At 44.0% G+C, this 21,235-nt stretch overlaps 1 protein-coding gene across 1 annotated transcript in view; it reads right to left on the minus strand.

The window, feature by feature from the left end:
• The window catches only part of MYBPH (myosin binding protein H), a 30,143-nt gene extending 19,191 nt beyond the window's left edge, over positions 1–10,952 (minus strand). The window contains exons 1-3 of the mRNA XM_044447486.1: positions 10,769–10,952; positions 8,073–8,207; positions 3,878–4,045 (exon numbers count right to left, since the gene is read on the minus strand). Coding sequence (XP_044303421.1) covers positions 3,878–4,045; positions 8,073–8,207; positions 10,769–10,952 — 487 coding nt within the window. The remainder of the gene's footprint in view (positions 1–3,877; positions 4,046–8,072; positions 8,208–10,768) is intronic.
• Between the last annotated feature and the right edge of the window lie 10,283 nt (positions 10,953–21,235).

Genomic DNA, 21,235 nt, shown 5'->3' on the forward strand with positions numbered 1-21,235 from the left:
AGAAAAGCAGGAATTTGCTTCCCAAAGTGTACATAAAGCAGCCTCATTAGTTGCCTGCTTTATGTACACTTCCCAAAGTGTACATAAAGCAGAATATAATACTGCTTTTTGGTCTAGATTCTAAAGTTTGTAGAAGATGGCATATTTAGGGCACAATCCCATAATGTGTGCCCTTGATGACTGAAAGCGCCCCAATTACCTAGGGAGGTCATGGGCTTTCCCATACTAGAGGCTTTTAAGATGCAGCTGGACGGCCAACTGAGAGGGACGGTTTAACTTGGAGTCCCGCACTGAGCAGGAGGTTGCACCCAGTGGCCCTCTGGCTCCTTTCAACTCTACTATTCTATGATGTTGTGGAGGATGAGAAAAAAGGAAAAGCTGATTTTTGCCTCCCCATTTCCACACCTGGCAATTTGCACTAGACAGGCTTTGTTGCCCATCTAGCTGGAATGTTTCGGGGGGGGGGGGCATGGGGGAGGAGACTAGGAAAACCAGAGGAAAATTTGTATCCTGGCTTTTTCTAGAATCTTGTCCTCCTTCCTGCAACACCCCCTTTTACCCATCTTCAAGCTTATGTTCTCAGTCTTGGAGAGGCAGCCAGCATGGGTTTTTTTTCTATGCCAGCAGGGGAAGAAGAGCTCACAACTCCAATTCTCCCCTCCAGAGCTGGAGTGCTTTCCCTGCTCTAACTTCAGATCAGGGAAGCCAAAACAGAAATGGTGTAGGGGCCAAAGGGCTGCTTCCCCCAACTACAAATCCCACCGCAATGTGCTACACACTGCAGTGTGATCCTAGAACAGTTTCCCCAAAGCCTATTTGAATTTAACTCACTAGTGACAATAAAGAGAAATGAATTCTCCTACAGATGTACAGACTTCAAATAAAGATGACACACCATCCTGGAAAAGCATCTTGCCACACGCTAGCCAGTGGATTTGATCCTGCAGTAACTGGAATAGCCATGGTGGCTGGGGGTGATGGTTGATGTAATCCAACACATCCACAGGGCTCCAGGTCAGGAAGGGTTGTTCTGGGTGAACTATAACAGGGCATCTGACTCTCAAATCTTTTGACCCTGTCCATTGAGCAATAAACTTTTTACACCTGAGTTGGGGTCATAAGGCAGGAGGGCACAGGAAGGAGACATTCAAATTCTGTGAACATTCGCCAAGATCGCTTCGCTCATTAAGTTTTGAGGGAACTATAAATACAATTGGAGTTAAATATAAATTGCATGGAATTGCCAGAAATATGATCATTATGAGAAATTGTATGAAACTGAGCTCCCCCAGTAACATACTGAATATACCACAGAAGTAACTTCTTTAAATAATAGTCAATCAAATATAGTGAAGGCGCATGTCCCACTCCCATCAGGACATTTTGCTAAAATCATCCGTTTGCTCAGCTCTGGCAGAACAAAGCCACTGATGAATTGCCAATATGTAAAAAGTGATTCTGTGTCAGGTTCCTTCAGCTCCAGGTTGAAAAGGCTACCTGGGAATTTAGCAAAAGTGGCAGGTGCACACCTTGGCAGCCCTACCCCTTCCACCTGCGAGTGGTGCACAAGCTTGTAGAAAAGGGCTTGAACGTTCAGGAGAGGGCACTGTGTAAGTGAAGGGACCTTTCAACCAGTTGCAACCTTTTAAAGACAACATTGCAAACTGCTTTTTGTGGATGCTTCCTAAAAATGGGAGGCAAAGGAAAGGGCAGCCCCCTGCTCAATCCCCCCTGACTACCAGCCCATGCACAAGTAACAGGAGTTTGCTCTTCTGTAGGTGTGGTCACAGCCTATGCTGGCAGGTAGCGCCACTGCACACTGCATTAGAGAACCACTCACAGGCTGGCTGGCAAAATGTGTTCAGCAGCAGCACTCATCCTTTTCCATCAACAGGTTTGTCTAAAAATAAGTCCTCTTCACAGTGGAAAGAGAAATTAGGTTATTCTGGAGCATGATCCTTCTGTTCAGGTTATACAGGGTCTTGGTATTCCATAGTCCGCACAAAATACTTACCACATGAGAGGAGAAACCATACTTAGGGGAGGGTAAAGGTGCTTTCAAACTTAAAATGCAATTTGAGTTTGTATTAACTTATATTAACAGCCAGCGGGACTTCTGCTGTAATTTGAAATGAAGCAGGTAGGGGCAAGGTGACTAGATAAAAAGGAGGAGAGGACTCTGGTGAATTAAATAGGAGGAGGATATGGCAACATGTCATGCAGCGGTGTGAAAAGCTGTCATTAAAACTGTCCTGCGCAGCACCTTCTTTCTAGCTGCTAGCTAAAGACGTTTACATACGTGTTCCAAAGCATGGCACAGCACTCAGATCAGTGACCTGTGCAGCTAAAGTGCAACATGCTTATTATCATGCTATTCTGTTGATGCAGTCATGATACTATAGGAAATGAGGACTCTAATAACCCAGATTTTCATGCATCTGCAGTGTGTGTGTGAAGGCACTTGGGACATATCTGCCCAGGGCCTTTTTCAGGACTCAAATTTCTTTCTGCAGTGTTCCTGGTATTGCTGTCTTCAGCTTGGTCTGGCCTCCTGCCATCCACAGTGCTGTTGATGGTGGCAGAATCAGGACCAGTTAATCATTATGAGGACATCCTTGGTTAACAGCCTTGCCCAGGAAAGCATCCAGCTCTGAAATAAGATCTGAAGGGAGCACCTGGACGCCCTCAATGGAGTGATCAAGCTCTTCTCCCTCCACTTTTTTTTGCATTTTAAAATAGTCTAGTGAACTTTATGAAGCAAGTAAATCAGTATTTGGAATGTAGTTTTGTGTTCATGTTGGATAAAACATGATTGATGTTCCCAGTGGTACATCCCAGGGACTGCGGGTGCCATTCCAATGCCCATTTAACATTTTGGATTGGCATTTGCCCTACATGCCTATGATACTGTCCAAACAGAAATGCAGAGGGAGCATCCACTGCACTGTTTGATCCATTAAAGAAGATTTCCACATCATCAATTGCATCTTTTACTACACTGAAACAATTTAAAAATAGCAACAATTGTCTGTAAACTGATTTCATTGATGCATGGTGGGATGACAGGCTCATTTTTATAGAGCAATCTGTGCAAATGACAACACTGTGCATTAAAAACAAAAGAAAATAAATGGGGACAACAAAAAGCATTAGATATGTGAAGAAATGTAGCCAAAAGCAGTAGTCACCCAAAAATAATTCTCCATTACACACCACAGTGCAATCGCCATTCATAACATCCAGCACAAACTTTTTTTAGCTGTACTAAAGACCTATGTGAAAGTTACTAATGCAGGCCAGAGTCATTTTAATGGAGTTTCCTGTAATCACTGAAAACAATAAAGTGAATTAGATTAACTTATATATAGTGGCTAAATTACACAAATACTCTTAATAAATAATAATCCATTTTATGCTGGTGATCTTTGACAAATCTCCTAACTTGGGTTTTTGGTTTGGTTTGATTTTGTTTGGTTTTTTGTATAGAAATTTAGCCATAGAGAACTGTTAATTTGTGGGAATCAGTAAGAGGAGTAGAAGGGCTATTTAACCCTTTGACCTCACGCTATTTTTCTTGATCAATGTCATTGCACATGAAGCTCTGCTGGGGAAAAAATGCAGTTTCGGGCAAACAGCCTCCTTCACCCTAAACCACCATTCCTCCCTGCTCCACCAAAAATATTGCAGCTGCATTTCAGTTTGTTAACATCCCATTGAGAGAGCAGTCAACCAACTCCCATAAACATATGGCTTGGCCATTTAGAAGTGTAGTTTCAACAGAGTAAGGTAGCCCCTGCTATCCTGCTTGACAAACCATGTTGTCCCAGTAATCACTGTTATTGCACACCTTCTGTTATGCTGAATACTCTGTACATACCAAGAATCTCTCTGATGAGGACTGCTTGGTCCAGGACTGCTGGGTCACTCATCTCATCCCCTTTCACAGTTCTCACACGAAAGTGAAGTTTGTCACCAGATGTTAGATTGCGGATCACATAACGTGTGGAAAGGAAGGGCTTGTTATTGGCAGCCACCCAGTCTGTAGCTAGAACAAAAAAATGTGATAGGTAAGGCAAAATATTTAAAATGAACAGGTTCTTAAGGAAGAACCATTGCATTTATTATTATGTATTACATTTCTAACCTGCTCCATTAGCCATAAGGCTCTCTGGGTGGGTTACAGCAGAAAATAATTACAAAATAAAATACAAAATAGCATAAAATAAAGATTAAAATACAAAACAACAATTACAAATAAAAAACATTGTATAAATCAATTCAGTGGACAGTGAAGGCCAAAACTTTAAAACAAACCTGTCCTAAAGAGATGCATTGAACCACATCTCCAAACATCTCATTGGCTATGCTAGCTGGGATTGATGGGACATATGAGGACACCAGGTATGGGGTTGGCTGCTCTAAAAAGACCACTCAGTTCTTGCTTTGGAAAAAGGGATGAAGGCTGTATCCCACAGCACACTTGGCTTCAGAATAATCCCCACTGAACACAAATTTCTAGGGAGTATTTCCAAGGAAACAATGATATGACTGTTCAAAACAATTACATTACCAGGTGCTAACTTACACATTTACCTCTAACCAAATCTGAGGCTGCAGGATGTCTGTTCGATAGATTCCATGGATTGTATGTTTGTCCTACTAAGAGAAGACCCATTGAACTAAACATGACTTAAGTCACCAGATACAAACTAAAACCTAAAAGTATTTATTTATTTATAACTTTTATATGCCATCACCACATGCCTTGGCATCTCGGGACAGCTCACAACGTACAATTAAAAACAATAAACAATAACAAAATCCATAAAATTATATAAAAACAAAAGCAAAAAACAAAGAAATGATGGTTAACGATAAAATATTAATTTTTTAAAATAGCCATTAAATAAAAAGGTTTTAACCTGGTGTCGAAAAGAATATAGACTCAGTGGCAGGCATGCCTCTCCAGGGAGTGCATTCCATAACCTGGGTGCCACCGCAGAGAAGGCCTGCTCCGAGTAGTTGTTCTTTTTATCTCCTTTAAAGAGGGCTCCTGGAGCAAAGCCTCCCCCACAGATCTTAATGGGTGTGAAGGCATGTAAGGGAAGAGGCGCTCCTTCAGGTATCCTGGTCCCAAGCCATTCAGGGCTTTGTAGGTTAAAACCAGCACCTTGAATTGGGCCCGGACTTCAACTGGGAGCTGGCGGAGCTGGTAGAGGACCTGCGTTATGCAAGAGTAATGGCCAGTCCCCGTCAGCAACCTGGCAGCTCTGTTCTGTACCAGCTGAAGCATCAGGACCATTTTCGAGGGCAGCTCCACATAGAGCGTGTTGCAGTAATCCAAGTGGGAAGTTACCAGAGCATGTATCACTGTTGCTAGGGAGTGCTCATCCAGGTAAGGACGCAGCTGATGGATCAGTCAAAGTTGTAGGAAAGCGCTCCTTACCACTGTTGCCACCTGGAACTCCAGTGACAGCTCTGGGTCAAGGAGTACTCCCAAGTGGCGGACCCTGTGCTTTAGAGGGAGTGCTACCCCATCCAGAACTGGGTCAAAATCACCTACCTGGAGACCCGCACCGCCCACCAACAGGACTTCCGTCTTATCTGGATTGAGGCTCAGTTTATTGGCCCTCATCCAGCCCATTACCTCAGCCAGGTAGCGGTTCAGTACAGCCACCGCCTCACCTGGAGCAGATGTAAATGAGAGGTAGAGCTGGGTGTCATCAGCATACTGATGACTCCGCAGCCCAAACCTCCTGATGACCTCTCCCAGTGGTTTCTTGTAGATGTTAAATAGCATGGGGGACAAAATAGAGCCATGGCGCAGAGCTACAGTCCCCCAGCACCACCATCTGGGATCGACCGGCCAGATAGGAGTGGAACCACTGCCACGCAGTGCCTCCTACTCCCAGGTCAGCCAGCCTATCCAGAAGGATACCATGGTTGATGGTATCGAAAGCCACTGAGAGGTCCTGGAGAACCAACAGAGCCACAGTCCCCCTGTCCCTCTTCCTGCACAGGTCATTATACAGGGCGACCAAGGCATTATGGCATAATCTATTCATACTGGGGTTGAACTGTATCAATATCTAAACATGTTTCTGCTGCATTTGTGCCCAGGCTGTTTTTTATGAACATTTGTGCCATACTGACAGCAACTGTTTCTTGGCTTACGGTCAACAGCTTCAAATCACAAATCAGGGACAGAAATGCTATGCAGCTATGAAATTATAAATATGGGAGAATTCATTTGTGTAAGCTGAAACTGCCTCATATGAAATATTCAAAAAACAATTTGGAATACGGAAAGATATTTCCAAGCAGAAAAATGAGCTAATCTAACAATAATTATTTATGAGAAATTATTCATCCAGCTGCAGCTCTGCAGACCGATGCATTTAAACTCATCAAAATGAAAATGGGTAACAATGAAACATAAATTCCTCATAGCAATCAGTAGGGATATCACCAGTGACAAAGAAACTCAGCAGTTCTCACACATTGATATATTTAATGTGTAAAACAAATTTTGTATACAAACAAACAAACAAACAAACAAACAAGAAGGAAGGACACATCGCTGCTCATTCAGGCATGATCCATCTATCATTGGTCTATGAGCCAAATTGCTGATATAACCTGTTTGTTCCCGATGATTTTAATAAGTAAATTGCATATACTTTAAAGCCGTTTTAAAGCTGTTGCCCTACAGTGGTTTCTATAACCTTCTATGCTTGTGGAAACATTGGTCAAGAGGGATGTCATTGGCAGCTTCCATAATTGTTACGCAATACATTTGCACAACCAAAACCCTTGACAAAAGAGCAAGATTCCTCCTTCCATTTTGAAAGATGCCTCCACAGCTGTTTATATGCGAGTCTGAATGATACGATCAGCTTTTTCTAATCTGCCCCCATCCAAATATTTCCACATACATTTTCCATCATCCCCCTGCCAGTATGGCCATACATTTAGAATCCTAGCCAAGTTTGTAGTTTCCTTGTTGGGAAGTAGCTTTCTTCTTTGAACAATTTTACAGTAGATGAGTGTAATGTTTCCTGCCCCAGGTTCAAGTTCTGTGGCTCTCCAGCTGAATGGAGCCACCACAACCTTTAAACAAGAAAATCTATACTTGTGGAATGTCCCTGTCCCCACCCTGCCACTTCAGAGCTTCTAGAAAAAGACTCACATCAAAGTTGTATAATGTTTACAGTCCTGTTATTTGCTATGTCTGCCAGTGTGGAGTGATTACAGAAAGTTGGACTGGCGACTGGGAGAACCAGGTTCTAGTCTTCACTAAGCTGTGAAGTTCACTAGGTGACTGGGCCAGTCTCAGCCTAACCTAACTCACAGGAAATGAAACGGATTTGTGTAAGCTAGTCTGGATTCCTCACAAGAGGAAAAAAGCTAGACATAAATAAATACAATATAAGAAGAAGAAGTAGTCTAAGCTTTTCACAACTTGAGCATGGAGTAAGGTAAAGGTAAAGGTTTCCCCTTGACGTTAAGTCCAGTCATGCCTGACTCTACGGGGCGGTGCTCATCTCTGTTTCCTAGCCGAGGGAGCCAGCGTTTGTCCTCAGACAGTCTCCGTGGCCATGTGGCCGGCATGACTAAACAACAAAGTGCACAGAACGCTGTTACCTGCCCACCAAAGTGGTACCTTTTTATCTACTTGCATTTGCATGCTTTTGAACTGCAAGGTTGGCAGGAGCTGGGACAGAGTACGGGAGCTCACCTCGTTGTGCAGATTCGAACCGGTGACCTTTCGGTCAACCAGCCCAGCAGCACAGTGGTTTAAACCACTACGCCACCTGCAGTCTGAGCATGGAGTACATGCATTATAAACCAGCAATCACATAAACAGTTGGCCTGGTGCAAAGATCATATGCTAACAATAGTCTCTGCACACCTGCAATCTTCCAGGATTCAATGAACCCTGCATGAAAATCTCCCCATTAGATTGTGATTGCAGATATGTCAGCAAAACAAGAAGCAATACATGCTATGCTATTTTCCACGTCAGCACATGCAGTTCTTCATGCTTACAAGAGAGTAAAGCCCAAGCCTACTTCCATCTTTGCAGTGCTCAACCACATATCCATCTGGGCCAGAGGGGCCAACATTCTCTGGCGCATCCCATGTGAGAGTCACAGAGTTGTCGTTCACATCATCCAGTGTCAGATTCAGCGGAGGACCAAGCATTCCTGCCACCACAAAGACAAAGATATTAACAAGGCATTTTCCATCCCCTTCACTCCAATATAGGAACCCACAGTATTTTCTTCCAGATTAAGGGAATATCATTGCATGATAACAATGCAAAATTTCTGGTCAGACCAAGTGCTCACATTTCTGCAAACAGAATTGTCAGTTAGTCATGCCTCAGTGCTGGTCTGCCCCTTTGACCATGTGTCCCAATGCCTCTGCACACTCAGTTGAAGACATGGAAAGAGTCCCTGTGCACACGCATACACAAGTGACAGGGACTCCCACTGTAACACTTCACTGAAGCTCTTACATATGCAAGAGGTCCCTTTCACACATACAAGTCAACACACACAGCTGGAATATAACCAGCGGGGCACACCAACATCTGAGATGAGGCTGGGGTGAGTCCAGCATGGGAGTACTTCCTCTGACCAGTGGGAAGTAATGGTTACGTGTGGGACTGGGACCCAGGTGATCTGGGTTCTAGTCCCCACTCAGCCATGGGGCTCACTGGGTGACTTTGGCCCAGTCGCAGACTCTCAGCCCAACCTACCTCATTCGGTGTTGCTAGTAGTGAAGTCGTGCCCAACCCATCGCGACCCCATGGACAACACTCCTCCAGCCCTTCCTGTCTCCCACCATCGCCTGGAGTCACCTAAGCTCACACCGACTGCTTCAGTGACTCCATCTAGCCACTTCATCCTCTGCCGTCCCCTTCTTCTTTTGTCATCAATTGTTCCCAGCATTAGGCTCTTCTCCAGGGAGTTCTTCCTTCTTATTAGGTGGCCAAAGTATTTGCATTTCATCTTCAGTATCTGGCCTTCTAAAGAGCAGTCAGGGTTTGATCTCCTTGCAGTCCAAGGGACTCGCAGGAGTCTTCTCCAGCACCACAATTCAAAGGCCTCAATTCTTTGGTGCTCAGTCTTCCTTATTTATTTATTTGGAGTTTTTGTATGCCGTTCCATTCGCGAAAGCGTTATGGTCCAGCTTTCACAGCCATACGTCGCAACTGGGAAAACCACAGCCTTGACTATACGCACTTTTATTGGCAGGGTGATGTCTCTGCTTTTTAGTATGCTGTCTAGATTTGCCATAGCTTTCCTCCCCAGGAGCAAGTGTCTTTTAATTTCTTGGCTGCAGTCCCCATCTGCGGTGATCTTGGAGCCCAGGAAAATAAAATCTGTCACTACCTCCATTTCTTCCCCATCTATTTGCCAGGAGATGATAGGACCGGATGCCATGACCTTAGTTTTCTTAATGTTGAGTTTCAAGCTAACTTTTGTGCTCTCCTCTTTCACCTGCATCAAGAGGCTCTTTAATTTTTATTTATGTATTTAATATATATGCTGCCCCATTAGCCATAGGCTCTCTGGGCAGCTTATGACACAATAAAGTCCACAATATACAATAAAACCAATGAGACAATAAAAATCAACTACTAAAACTAAGTAAAACAAATAATAAACTGATACATTAATAAGTAAGGAATAAATAAGGGTTGTTATTGTTGTGAGGATAAGATTAAGAGCAGGAGAATTATGTAAGTTACCTTGAAAGGAAAAGAGGCAGGATATAAATAAAATAGATAAAAAACAGGGCGATAGTGCTTTCCCTAGGGACACAAAGAATATCACAGTCGTAATCCCTTTAACCTGTGTGGGGACAGGTCTGCCACTAGGCAGAGCCGCTAGCGACAGGCAAAGCGGTGCTGCAGGATGGACCTGGGCATGCGAGGCAGCCTGCCCTCTGCCCCCCGAGCTGCCACTCGACACATTGCAGGAGCCTGCTGCAGCAGGAAGACTCGGCGACCCCCACAGCCAGCTCGAGCAGATGGAAATGGCGGGGGGAATCTTGTCCTTTGCCTGAGGCACCAAAACGCCTTGATCCTGTGAGATGCACCAGTGGTGTGTGAGCCAGTGTGGCACAGTGCTTAGAGTGCTGCGCTGGGAGTTGAGAGGTCCAGCTCCTAGTCCCCACTTGGCCATTAAGCTCGCTGGGTGAGCTTGGGCCAGTCTCTGACGCTCAGCCTATCCTACCTCACAGGCTTGTTGTGAGGACAACATGGCGAGCGGTGAGGAAAAGGATTCGGGAACCCACCTTGTGTTTCTTGCAGAACAGAAGGCAGGATGGAACTATCATGAAGAAATATTACAGGTCTCTTGCGGTGGAGAGGGGGGATGCCGCCGATCTCACTGCCCTCGCATGCTTAGTTTTAGCTGTCCACCGCCCAGGAAGCGGCCCCTGGGGCTGAGCAGAGGCGGAGAAGTGTTTTCCCCAGAGAGATGGGGAGGGTTCCGCATGAGCGCATTGCTCACGACGGCGCGCAGGCTGCTCCCCTTTCGCCCATGGCAAGACCCCGCGCCGCGGCTTCGACGGGGCGGAAAGGAAGCGTGCGGCGCAAGCCCCACCCAGGCCGCTCTCCCTTCCCGGCCGCCTGCCGCACCGAGGCTCCCAGGCGCCACGCGTGAGGCGCCCGCCGCGCTCGGAGGGGAGAGGCGCGCACGGGCTGCGTGCCCGCTCCGTTCCGCCTGCCTTCCTGCGCGCCCGCCGCCCTCACCTTCCGTGCGCTTCCGCCTGGAACCTGCAACAGCGGGTGGGGGGCTTTCAGCCGCGGGCGGCGGCGCGGCCGGCTCCGGCGCGGCGGCGGCTTCTACGTGCGGTTCGCTGTCCGGGGCAGGTGGCCCGGGAACCGGCTGGGCTTCAGGCGGGGCGGCCTCCGCAGCCGCCTCTTGGACGGACATTGGTGGGGTTTGGGGTCGCGGCACTCCGCGCCGAGATGGGGGACGGTGCCGTGCCCGGTGGAGGTGCTAAGAAAGTCTCAGCTAGGTGGAGAGTCCCACGAGCAGCCCGGAAACGCCTTGCCCTTGCTCCTTCGGCCGGGGTTCCTGCTTTCTGCTCTCGGCAAGAAAGGGGAGGGGGTTTATAGGTCCCTCGCCCCCCAGCCTCCCCCCCTCCTCTCCGTTTTGGCCCATCTGTCTGAGCGGGTGGGGGAGCCAGGAATAGCCGCCCAAGCAGCTGCAAACTGCAAATTCAGCATCTCCTCGGGAGGCGTGCGGCCTATTGAAACAGCAGGTCTAGCCCCCGGGCAATTTCCTACATTGTTCGGTAAACAGAGAATCTGTCTGTCACCAGAGCTGGGCTTAATGTGAGCCAGGCTTTAGCAAGGCATGCTTGCCTTGACTTGGCTTTGTTAGGGCTGAACCTTGAAGTAGTAGTGAATGCCTCTGAGCAGCTGCAGAGTTTTTTCTCCACCTGTGACTGAGCCCCTGTACTTTGCTTGTGGGGATCAAAGGTGCAATCCTGTGAATGATTAAGCAGAAAAAAGCCCTACAACCAAGCTGGCTGGGAAATGCTGGAAGCTGATTGATTTATTTCTATCTAAACATGCATGGCATTCATTCAAAGGCTCCCTGTAAGTCCAAGATGACTTGATAGCACCTAACAGCAACAAACATGGTTTGCATGTTAAGGTGTATGACGTGCATAAGCCTGAGCCCTGGACCTTTCTCTCTCCGTATAAATTAAAATTAAGCCCTGAGTCCTTCAGTTCAGCACTTCAACTTTATTAATTAGTTTGATGATTTTATTCATACAAGAAAATGGCACTGAAGTGGCTAGAAATTAAACTAGAAATGAAGGAAGCAGTACCTCCCAAAGACTTACTGTGTCAGGCTGGGCATTGTGTGTCTTTTTAGTAGTGCGGGCTGAAGCACCTATGCCAACAAAATGAATACACACACCTTTCTAGGTGTTTTGGATTTCAGATCTGAGAAGCCCCATTCACCATGGTCAGTGGAAAGGGATTATGGGAGTTGTAGTCTTAAACAACCAGAGTGCCAAAGTTTTTCCACGCTTGGTATAGTCTAATGGGAGTTAGGATGGGACTACATGATACAGGGATCAAACTGCACATCTAAAGCTAGAGCAACAGATTCATTAAGGGATGAACATTTCATTGCAGAATTGCCAATGAAAATGAGAAACAGAACAAAATACTGTTGCAAGAAAAACAATGAAGAGACTTGTAGCGTCTTTAAAGAATCACAGATTTTTGTTCATAATATTTTGTGCACTAAAGGTAACATGACATCTTTACTTTGTAACAACAATAATAATAAAGCTGCAAAGCTGGTGATGACCAACCCTAAACGGCTTGGATCCTGGTTACCTGAAGGAGCGCTTGCATCCATATATGCCCAGCCACCCCTTGAGATCGGCGGGGGAGGCCCTTCTCCGGGAACCCTCCGTGAAAGAAATTAGGAGGGTGGGTACTCGGAGGAGGGCTTTCTCTGCGGTGGCGCCTCAGTTATGGAACGAGCTCCCCAGAGAGGTCCGCCTGGCACCGTCGTTATTTGTTTTTCGGCGCCAGGCGAAGACCTTTTTATTCAAGCGGCATTTTAACTGTTAATATTATTGGATTTTATCTGGCCAGGGCGGCTTATTTTATACTGTATTTTTGTATTTTTAATGTAATGTTTATATTTTGATTTATATTATAATTATTTTAACTTATGGTTGTAAGCCGCCCTGAGGCTTCAGCGAATGGGGCGGCATAAAAATGTTTTAATAAATAAATAAATAAATAAATAAATAAATAAATAAATAAAATACAACATATAATAACATTACAAAGAGAGCTATTTCTTCCCCAAATGGAGGGTAGCTTGGAAGAACTGTAGGCATATTGAAGTTTGGGAGTATTTTAGCCAACAGGAGTTACCTTGATTGATGGTTTGATGTGTTTGAAACTGTATGAAATTTACTAGGAGAGTAGGGGAGTGGGTTTAGTACTCTAATACTGGAATTGGGAGCCTCGTTTCTTAAGTGAGAATCCAGTAATGAAACCTCTTGCTAGTGCAAGTGGTGGCAGCATATTAATACAGTCATTTACTGTGCAATTCTATATGTGTTTAGACAGAAAATGTCCCACAATGCTCAGCATTCTCTCATCAGCATGGCTGGCTGGGAAATGCTGGGAACTGTTAAGCCTTTTTCTAGACCTAAACATGCATAGGATTGTGTCCTGATAGTTGTCAAATCTAAACGTGGGAAATGTTGCCAAATGCCTTCTGTTAGGACATGCTTGCACCCCTAATTTTCCACAGTTGCCTTGTGAGGTATTTGGACTTTTGCTAGAATCCAAATGGCAGAAGTGCTAATGGTCTGGACAGAGTGGCGTTGGTACAAGAGCCACCCCATATTGAGAAGGTGAATAAAAGGGTTTCTGGCAGAGTGAGAAACAAGGAACCTGGATGATGTGTTCCTAGGAAGCTCACACCATATGGACAAGGCCATACATAATTTCCTGGCTGTACATAATTGAATCAGTGCTTAATTTCCTGGGCATATGTCCTAATTCTTTTCTAACACCCTAACAGGTGTTTCATTTGATTTGATATATGTTCATCTCCAGTGACTCATTTTAGAGACAGCCAGCAACTTTGCTGTAGCTTGAGAAAGCAGTTGATGGGGTCTTAAATGTCAAAGGGTTCGAGCTTAGCTTCTCTGCAGGGATAAGTCTCATTGACTTCATGTTGATAAGCTGTTTTCTTAAATGCATTTCAGATGGGGCTGAATGGTTATTAACTCTTTTAAAATAACTTTGGGTGTGCATCAGTCCAGATGGTGGAGTTGGCAGTTTTTTGTTTGTCATAAGAATGCAAGAATTGAATACCCTCAGGCAGCAGGGCTACATACCTCACCAGGACCAACATGAGATCCGTGAGATTCCTTTTAAACATGCAGCACATCTCCCTAGATTGACCTGAATGCACTGAAGTTGTCAAAATGCAGTAGCTAGGCATGCCAGCACCCGTGTGCAGCACAAAGTATCCCAAAGTCTGAAATAAATGGCAGGCTCTTGCTACCTCATGAGATCAACCCAGTCACTGAAGCTTAATGCACTGGTTTGCAAACATTCTATTGCCTGAAGGGACTCTTTCCAACACTGGTTCATCTCCCCAGGCATGTGGGTCATGGCAACCCCGCAATTGTTCCTGAGTGCACACTTGGTTCAAACATGCCATTGGCTTGGAGCCTGCCAGGTCTCACTGTTGACTCACCTGGACTGAGACTATACCTGACGACTCTGCACTCTGCAACATACTGTATGTTGCAGGGGAGAGCTGTGATGAGCAAAACCGGGCTTGTCAGTGTGGGGGGCAGTGAATCAGTGACAGTCACACCACTGTGCTGTTTGGGCATCGGTGGGATGGCTGTCATTGGTGGTGGCAAGAGGGGTTGCCTGCCTTGCTAAGTAGCTCACTAGCCAACCTTCCTGGACCGCTGATGGAGTTGGTTGCCCAGGTTCAGAAGAAATGGCCATCCAGTGTGGGTCCCACCATTCTGCTACAAGGCCTGCGTTGTCAGGATGGCTTCCACAAGGGAAGCAGTCTGTGTTTGCAGGACACAGCCCACAAATACTTGTAACCCACAATGAGTTGTCGTGTTGTGCAAACTCAGCCAATAGGTAAAGCAGAGCCCATTGAAAATTTCTTTTATCTTCAGTCTGCAAATGCGAAAAGTCACCCATAAACCATCCTTTACCAAAGCAAGCTATTTTTAGTCATGAGAGTTCCACAAGACATGTCACCTTTGAAGAATTAAAGGGCACTTGAAAATTTGTACACACAACCTGCCTCAGGCCTTCTTTCCCCTCGACATCTTAATCTTGCACTTTTGCATGGATCCCATCGCCCTCTCCTCTGGGCCCATTACTGAAAAAACAGCAGGAAAATGGAAAGATCAAGAGGAAAGTTCACCAATCACAACTGCAAATGCTACTGAGTACAGATCACCGCTGAACATTGTTTCAGATGTCTCTAGGCCTGGGGAAGTAGCATTCCCAGATTAGGGTCGTCATGTCATTCGTTCAGAGCAGGCTGAGTCACATTCTCTGGGATTTGCAGCAGGTGAACTCGTAAACCAAGATGCTTCCTGTGATGCATATGATGCACAATTGTGTACTTACTTCACTTGTGGACAATGATGACAGGTGTGAGCCTGGCCAATATGACGGGGTCCATCATTCAGGAGATCATTGCTGCAGGACAGTACATTCTGCTCTGGGAAATATACTTTTTATACATCTTCCTAACAAGGTAACTCATCATGCAGGTCAGCCAAAACAGCAGGCTTTAAGCCAATTGATTTAAGCCAATTGATTAAGCCAATTGATTGACTTACTCTAACTGGATTATTTTATACAAATAATTGCTGCAGCTGCACTTGGAATGTCATGTTCAGTACCTGGAAAAGGACATTATTGAGTTGGAAAAGTACAGAGAAGGGTAGCAAAAATGATTGGGGGCTGGAGCAGCTCCCTTATGAGGAGCAGCTGCAACAACTGGGACTTTAAGCTTAGAAAAAAGGCAAGGAATAGGAGACATGATAGAGGTGTTTAAAATAATGCATGTGTGAAGAAAGGAGAGAGGGAGACATTTTTCTCCTTCTCCCATAACACACAAGCTCAGGATCATCCCATGAAGCTGATTGGTTGGAGATTTAGGACAGATTAAGGGAAGTACTTCTTCACACAGGATAGAGTTGTACTATGGAATCTGGTCATGCCATGGTCACCACTTGCCATGGGAAGTGCTGATGGCCACCAATCTGGATGGCTTTAAAAAGGGATGGAGAAGGCTATCGGTGGCCACTAGCCTTGCTGGCTGCCTGCCATCTCCTTTCTAGTGCATGTACCACTAGCTGAGGAGCAAGGCAGGAAGACGTCTTGCACCCAACCTGCTGGGAGGATCCTGTGGGCAGCTGGTTTGCCAACTGGGTGCACAGATTACTGGACTGGATGGATCTTTTGTCTGATCCAACATGGCTTTTCTTGCATTCAGTTACATGATTTGAAATTATTGCAGTTAAATGGTAAATGGAATTCTCTGAAATGAAAATGTTCACATGGAGCACTGTGGTATAACTCCATGTTATCCCAATATTGATGGAAATACTGCTACGTCTCTACTTGCTGATCTTTCTTCTTTGCTGCCAATGCCTGCCTTGAAGTATAGGAATAGATCAACCAGAAAGTACTAGTATAAAATTAAGTTGCCAAAATATAGAAGCAATTCCTACAAGACATGAATATAGTAGCAAAAACGATTAAACATATTTGCTTGACTTTATATAATTATAGCTGCATAGCAGATCACACTATTTCGTGGAGCTCTCTGGATAGAAACCTCTTCTTCTGAGTAATTTCAGTATATGCTGCTGTTCAATGTTTGTTTCAGTTGGTTGACTCTTTGTACAGTGTCAGTTGGTTTTTTATTGTATTTTGTTGTTCACTGCCTTGACAGTCCTTTTAGAGGGTATATACATTTTCATATAAATGCTATTCAAAAGCAAAACCTATTCTAATAAAATAAATCCCAATTTCTTTTTCATAATTTTCTAACAGAGCTGAAGGTAAACTTTGCTCAGGCCCAGGTTGCTTAACACCACATCTTAGGCTACAATCCTATATACTCTCTGTGTGCGGGGGAATGTGTCCCCCCTTCTTTAAGGAGGCTGCCCCAACTGAATTCACAGCAGGAACAAAAAGAGATCAAAAGCAAGCTGAATTTGGTCTTTCCAAGGCTTTGTAGCAGCTTGTGGTTGAATTTCAGCAGCAGAACATTGTTGTTGCTTGTTAACAATTGTGTGTGTGTGTGTGGTGAGGGAGACTGTGGCGGAAGGGCCAGAGATGGAAGCACTCCTACTGAACACCCCTGCTGTACATACCTACCTAGGACTAAATGCCATTGTACTCAGTGGAACTTACTTCTAAGTCGATACATTTGATTCTGTGGTCAGGAAATTACTTTCTCTTTCCAGCAGACAGGCAGGAGACACAGATAGCATGTCTATGTTTTCCAACAGCAGATTGGGCTGATCAATAATGTTGGTAAAGCCAGAATTATCAACTTCTATGGGAAAAAATAAGAATATCTTTACACTTAGTATAAAACCTGTTAATGCAAAATGTGGGTGTTGAACACAGAACACGACATTATGTAGTTGCAATAAGTTATATGGTCTTCTCTGAAAAACTATTTGTTGGTAATCCAATTTACATGGAAGACTGAAATGTTAGAGCCTATTATATGAATGTGTAAGGCATAATGCAAACACTCACAAGTAAATTGGACTTTCTATTAAAAATAAAAGGTGTGTGGGGGGAAATAAAAAGGTCAAGGGCTGAGATAGGTTCTTGGCTATGTGATGGATATCTTGTGAGAACTATTCAACAGCTGCTCAAGAGATGTAGTGATCAAGTATTCAGAACACAAATATGAGAACCCACAAAGGACAAATTTCAGGAAAATAAAAATGAACAATGTACTTCAGTTTAAGGAATATGTTACAGAATGAGAAGATATTTATAATTTTAATTACAAATGTCTCTTGGATTGTTTGGGTGGACCAGTTTGAATCACCTGAAATATCTCACTCACTGCAGATATTTCAACAGACAGCTGTCTCTTTGGATGTAACTGCATTGTGCAGTTACAAGATGTAACAGGAAAGGCTTACCGCTGAGACACAGCCTGCTTTTCTAGCAGAACAAGGCCACCCTCTGCATGTCTGCTGTGAAGCAAACCTTGTTGACGTCAGTGGAGTCACTCTTAGGTATATATAGGATTGCAAAATAAAGCTTCCCTGCATATGCATGCCCTGCATGCATTCTATGAGTGTACTGGAATGTAGGATAACAGGACAGCCGTTTCAATTTATAGTTATGCTGATCACAACTGTACTTCAGTCAAGGCTGCAATCTCCTGAATTTTCTTACTGCAGATTTGAAAGCATGGGGTTTGATAGTAAAGCAATGCAACATCTGCTGAAAAACCGATAGCATCTATATGTCCATGACTGTATATCATCAATAGCATCTTTATGTCCAAACAGAAATGCATAAATATTTAAAATTTAAATTTAAAATTATTTGTTTCAAGTTATTCAAATTTTTCTCTCTTCTGTAAATCACTGCTGGTTCTGGGTTTTTGAGGGCCCTTGCCTGGAACATCATTCCAAATGTTTTCTCTAATCTTTGCATACATTTCCTATCCCTTTCCTTCCCTTAGATAAATAAACTTTATTTCTAAAGTTGTGTGTGCTTTCTTCCAGATAAACTCCAGTATTCAATTCAGAGCCTTCTCCTTAGCCTACTTGCTGTTGTGTAACATCTCAGGCTCAGGAAGCTAGACGTAGAGGGTACCTGCTTGGACTCTTATTTCTGTGCCCCAAGTGCATCCTGCAAGATCTGAGACTCCCGTTTCAGGCTGAGGAAGAAGCAGTAAGAGGAGGTGGCAGTCTATCTGGAAAATAGTTTAATATTGTCTATTATTATTATTATTATTATTATTATTCTTCCACCCATCCCCTGTGACAGGGAATCAAGGCAGGTTACAATATTAAAATTAATACAATTAAAACATTAAAATATGCAAAAGTTAAACATATAATTTAACCAATTAGATAGTAAAAGAGAACAGATACCCAGACTAAAAACACTACCCAACAATATAAATGATAAAATTAATCCAGCACAAACTCACAGGCCATTCCCAAATGGAACAAAAAATGGTTTTGCCTGCTTCCGGAAACCCAGCAGGGAAGGTGGGAACCTAACCTCTTTAGGAAGGGAGCTCCTTGGGGCAGCCACTGTCTATGCACAGCAAATTGAGGCATGCTTCCCCCCCTACCCACTACTTCCAGCCTTCCAATTTCTCCTATTGAAATGCGTTCAGCATGAAATTATTGAGTTCAGGCTATAAACAATTGATGTCAACATTATATCTAACCTTCCAAAACTGGACTCCACTCAATCACAATGTCTGGATTCTTTTATCTACCCTTATTTCAGCTGGCAACTTCATTGCAATCCAATATATGTCTACTCAGAAGTAAGCTCTGTCAAGTTCAATGGGGCTTACCCTCACGTAAGTGCATATAGGACCACTCTGTTAGGCTGTACTTTCATACTTAGCTGGATTCTCTTGGACTTCCTCCCTAGTACACATGTGTGAGACTGTGCTGTAATTTCAAGAACTGTGTCAGTTGCCAGCTCAGTGGTTTTCAATAAATTAGAAATCATGGTGTCTTTTGGGTGCTTTAGCTCATTCATTCCTGAAAGGTTTTAAGTTCCATAACATGTTTAACTTGAATACAGGACATTTGAATAGTTGGCTGCCATGTGCAAATAGAATTTGAAACAATTCAAACAGTGCAACTGTAAACTCCATGTGAACATCACATGCCAGGCCTCTTGGGAGACACGTCTTTGCCTTGACTTTAGTTGTCCCTTTAAAAGCCCAAGGGAAAGCCATGCTGTAGCCCAGCCTGCAATGCTATATCTCCTTTGAATGCCAGTCTTCTCCCACTGGGTTCGATCACCAGAATTCCAAAACATCAGAATTTGTTCACAGAAATAGAAAAGCATGCTGTATTTATATATATTACATGTGTGAAAATCAAGACAGCATTGTATGCTACCTGTCTTATACATATGAATATTTTAATGTGGGATTAGACATCCATGTTACCCCATCATGTCTTGTAAGAATTGCTTCTATATTTTGCTAACTTAGTTTTACACCAATACTTTCTAGTTAATTGGTTAATATACTTCAAGGCAGCCAGCAGCAGCAAAGCGGAAAGATCAGCAAGTAGAGCTCTAGTAATCCTTCCAGCAATGTTAGGATGGTGAGTTATATCGTTTTATATATAAACATTTTTATTTCAGAGATTTCCATTTACCATTTAACTGCAGTAATTTCAATAATAGTGTGACATCATATAAGACAGCTTCCTATGTCCTTATGTATGTGTTGATGTTGGGAAGAGGAGACATTTGTGAACCTTCTGTATGGTAGAGATGCACACACTTCCAAAAGCCTCCACGATTGTGTTTAGGGAAAGGATACATGGAAAAAATCTCTTAGGATCATCTTTCTAGTAGGCATGCTTTGAAAACTGCCTCTGCTCCAAAATTCCCCAACAAGGGCCTTCTAGCCTGGAGGCTGTAATCCTCAGACACAGCCGTAGATTGAAGATTCCCGGCAGCCATCCACCCTGCTTGTCCTTACATAGGGCTACCTCACTCCTATGGGCCGCACTATCTGAGACAACAGCTGGGAGCTGTAATAAGGGTCTGACGCATAGAAGTGCTTCCAGGCAACCAAACTTTGTTTTTTTGGAGCCAGACAAATGAGTGACCTGTGAAAGAAGTCAAAGAGTATTCCTGTCTCCTGTGTCACCCTGACTAACTGAGGGCATCACTTTCTGTTTATACAAAAGAGGTAAAAGCAAATGCTTCTCATATTTCTGATCCCCCCTTTCAGAATGTGGATGAACAAAAAGCCATCTCAGTGAGCCTCAGTTAGCAAGGCACAGATGAGAGAAACAACACCTTATTTCCACAAAAATAGTTTTCACTTTCCATGATGTGGGATGGGAAAAGACCACACCTCTAGCATCACAAAGTTGGAAGGGATGTCAAAAGTTGTCCAATTCCTTCCCAGTGCAGGAAATCCACTCGAATCACTAGCCCAGCTCATTGTGGAGGGGAGTTGCATGGGTATTGAAAGAACAACCTGGTTTTCTGGAAAGAATAATGGCTTGGTTAAATATCTTACAATGAACTGTGGAATGGGTTTCATGGCCATTTTGATTGCACGACCCCTATTGGTCTGAATGAGTGTTGTGACATGTCATCAAATTCCAGTCAACTTCTGTAGAGATTAAACATGGGTTGTTCAAACCTCAAATAGCACACAATGGCTGGTCATGTTGTGCAAATGGCCCATTATCTTTTTGTTCTGCTGAGACCAAGCTGTTCCTTTCAAAACAGTCAGGAAGCAAAGTTGGGGAACAGAAAGTTTCTGGGAATGACAAAGCAAGGGATGTTTAATCGTATACTTTAGTGCAGGAGAACTTAAGGAGAACCATGCTGGATCTTACCAAGGGTCCATCTGGTCCAATATTCTGTTCATATAATGGCCAAGCAGCTACCAATGGGGTCGTACAAGCAGGG

This window comes from Varanus komodoensis, unplaced genomic scaffold (assembly GCF_004798865.1).
Source record: "Varanus komodoensis strain SLA01 unplaced genomic scaffold, ASM479886v1 scaffold52, whole genome shotgun sequence".
NCBI classification, from domain to species: Eukaryota; Metazoa; Chordata; class Lepidosauria; order Squamata; family Varanidae; genus Varanus; species Varanus komodoensis.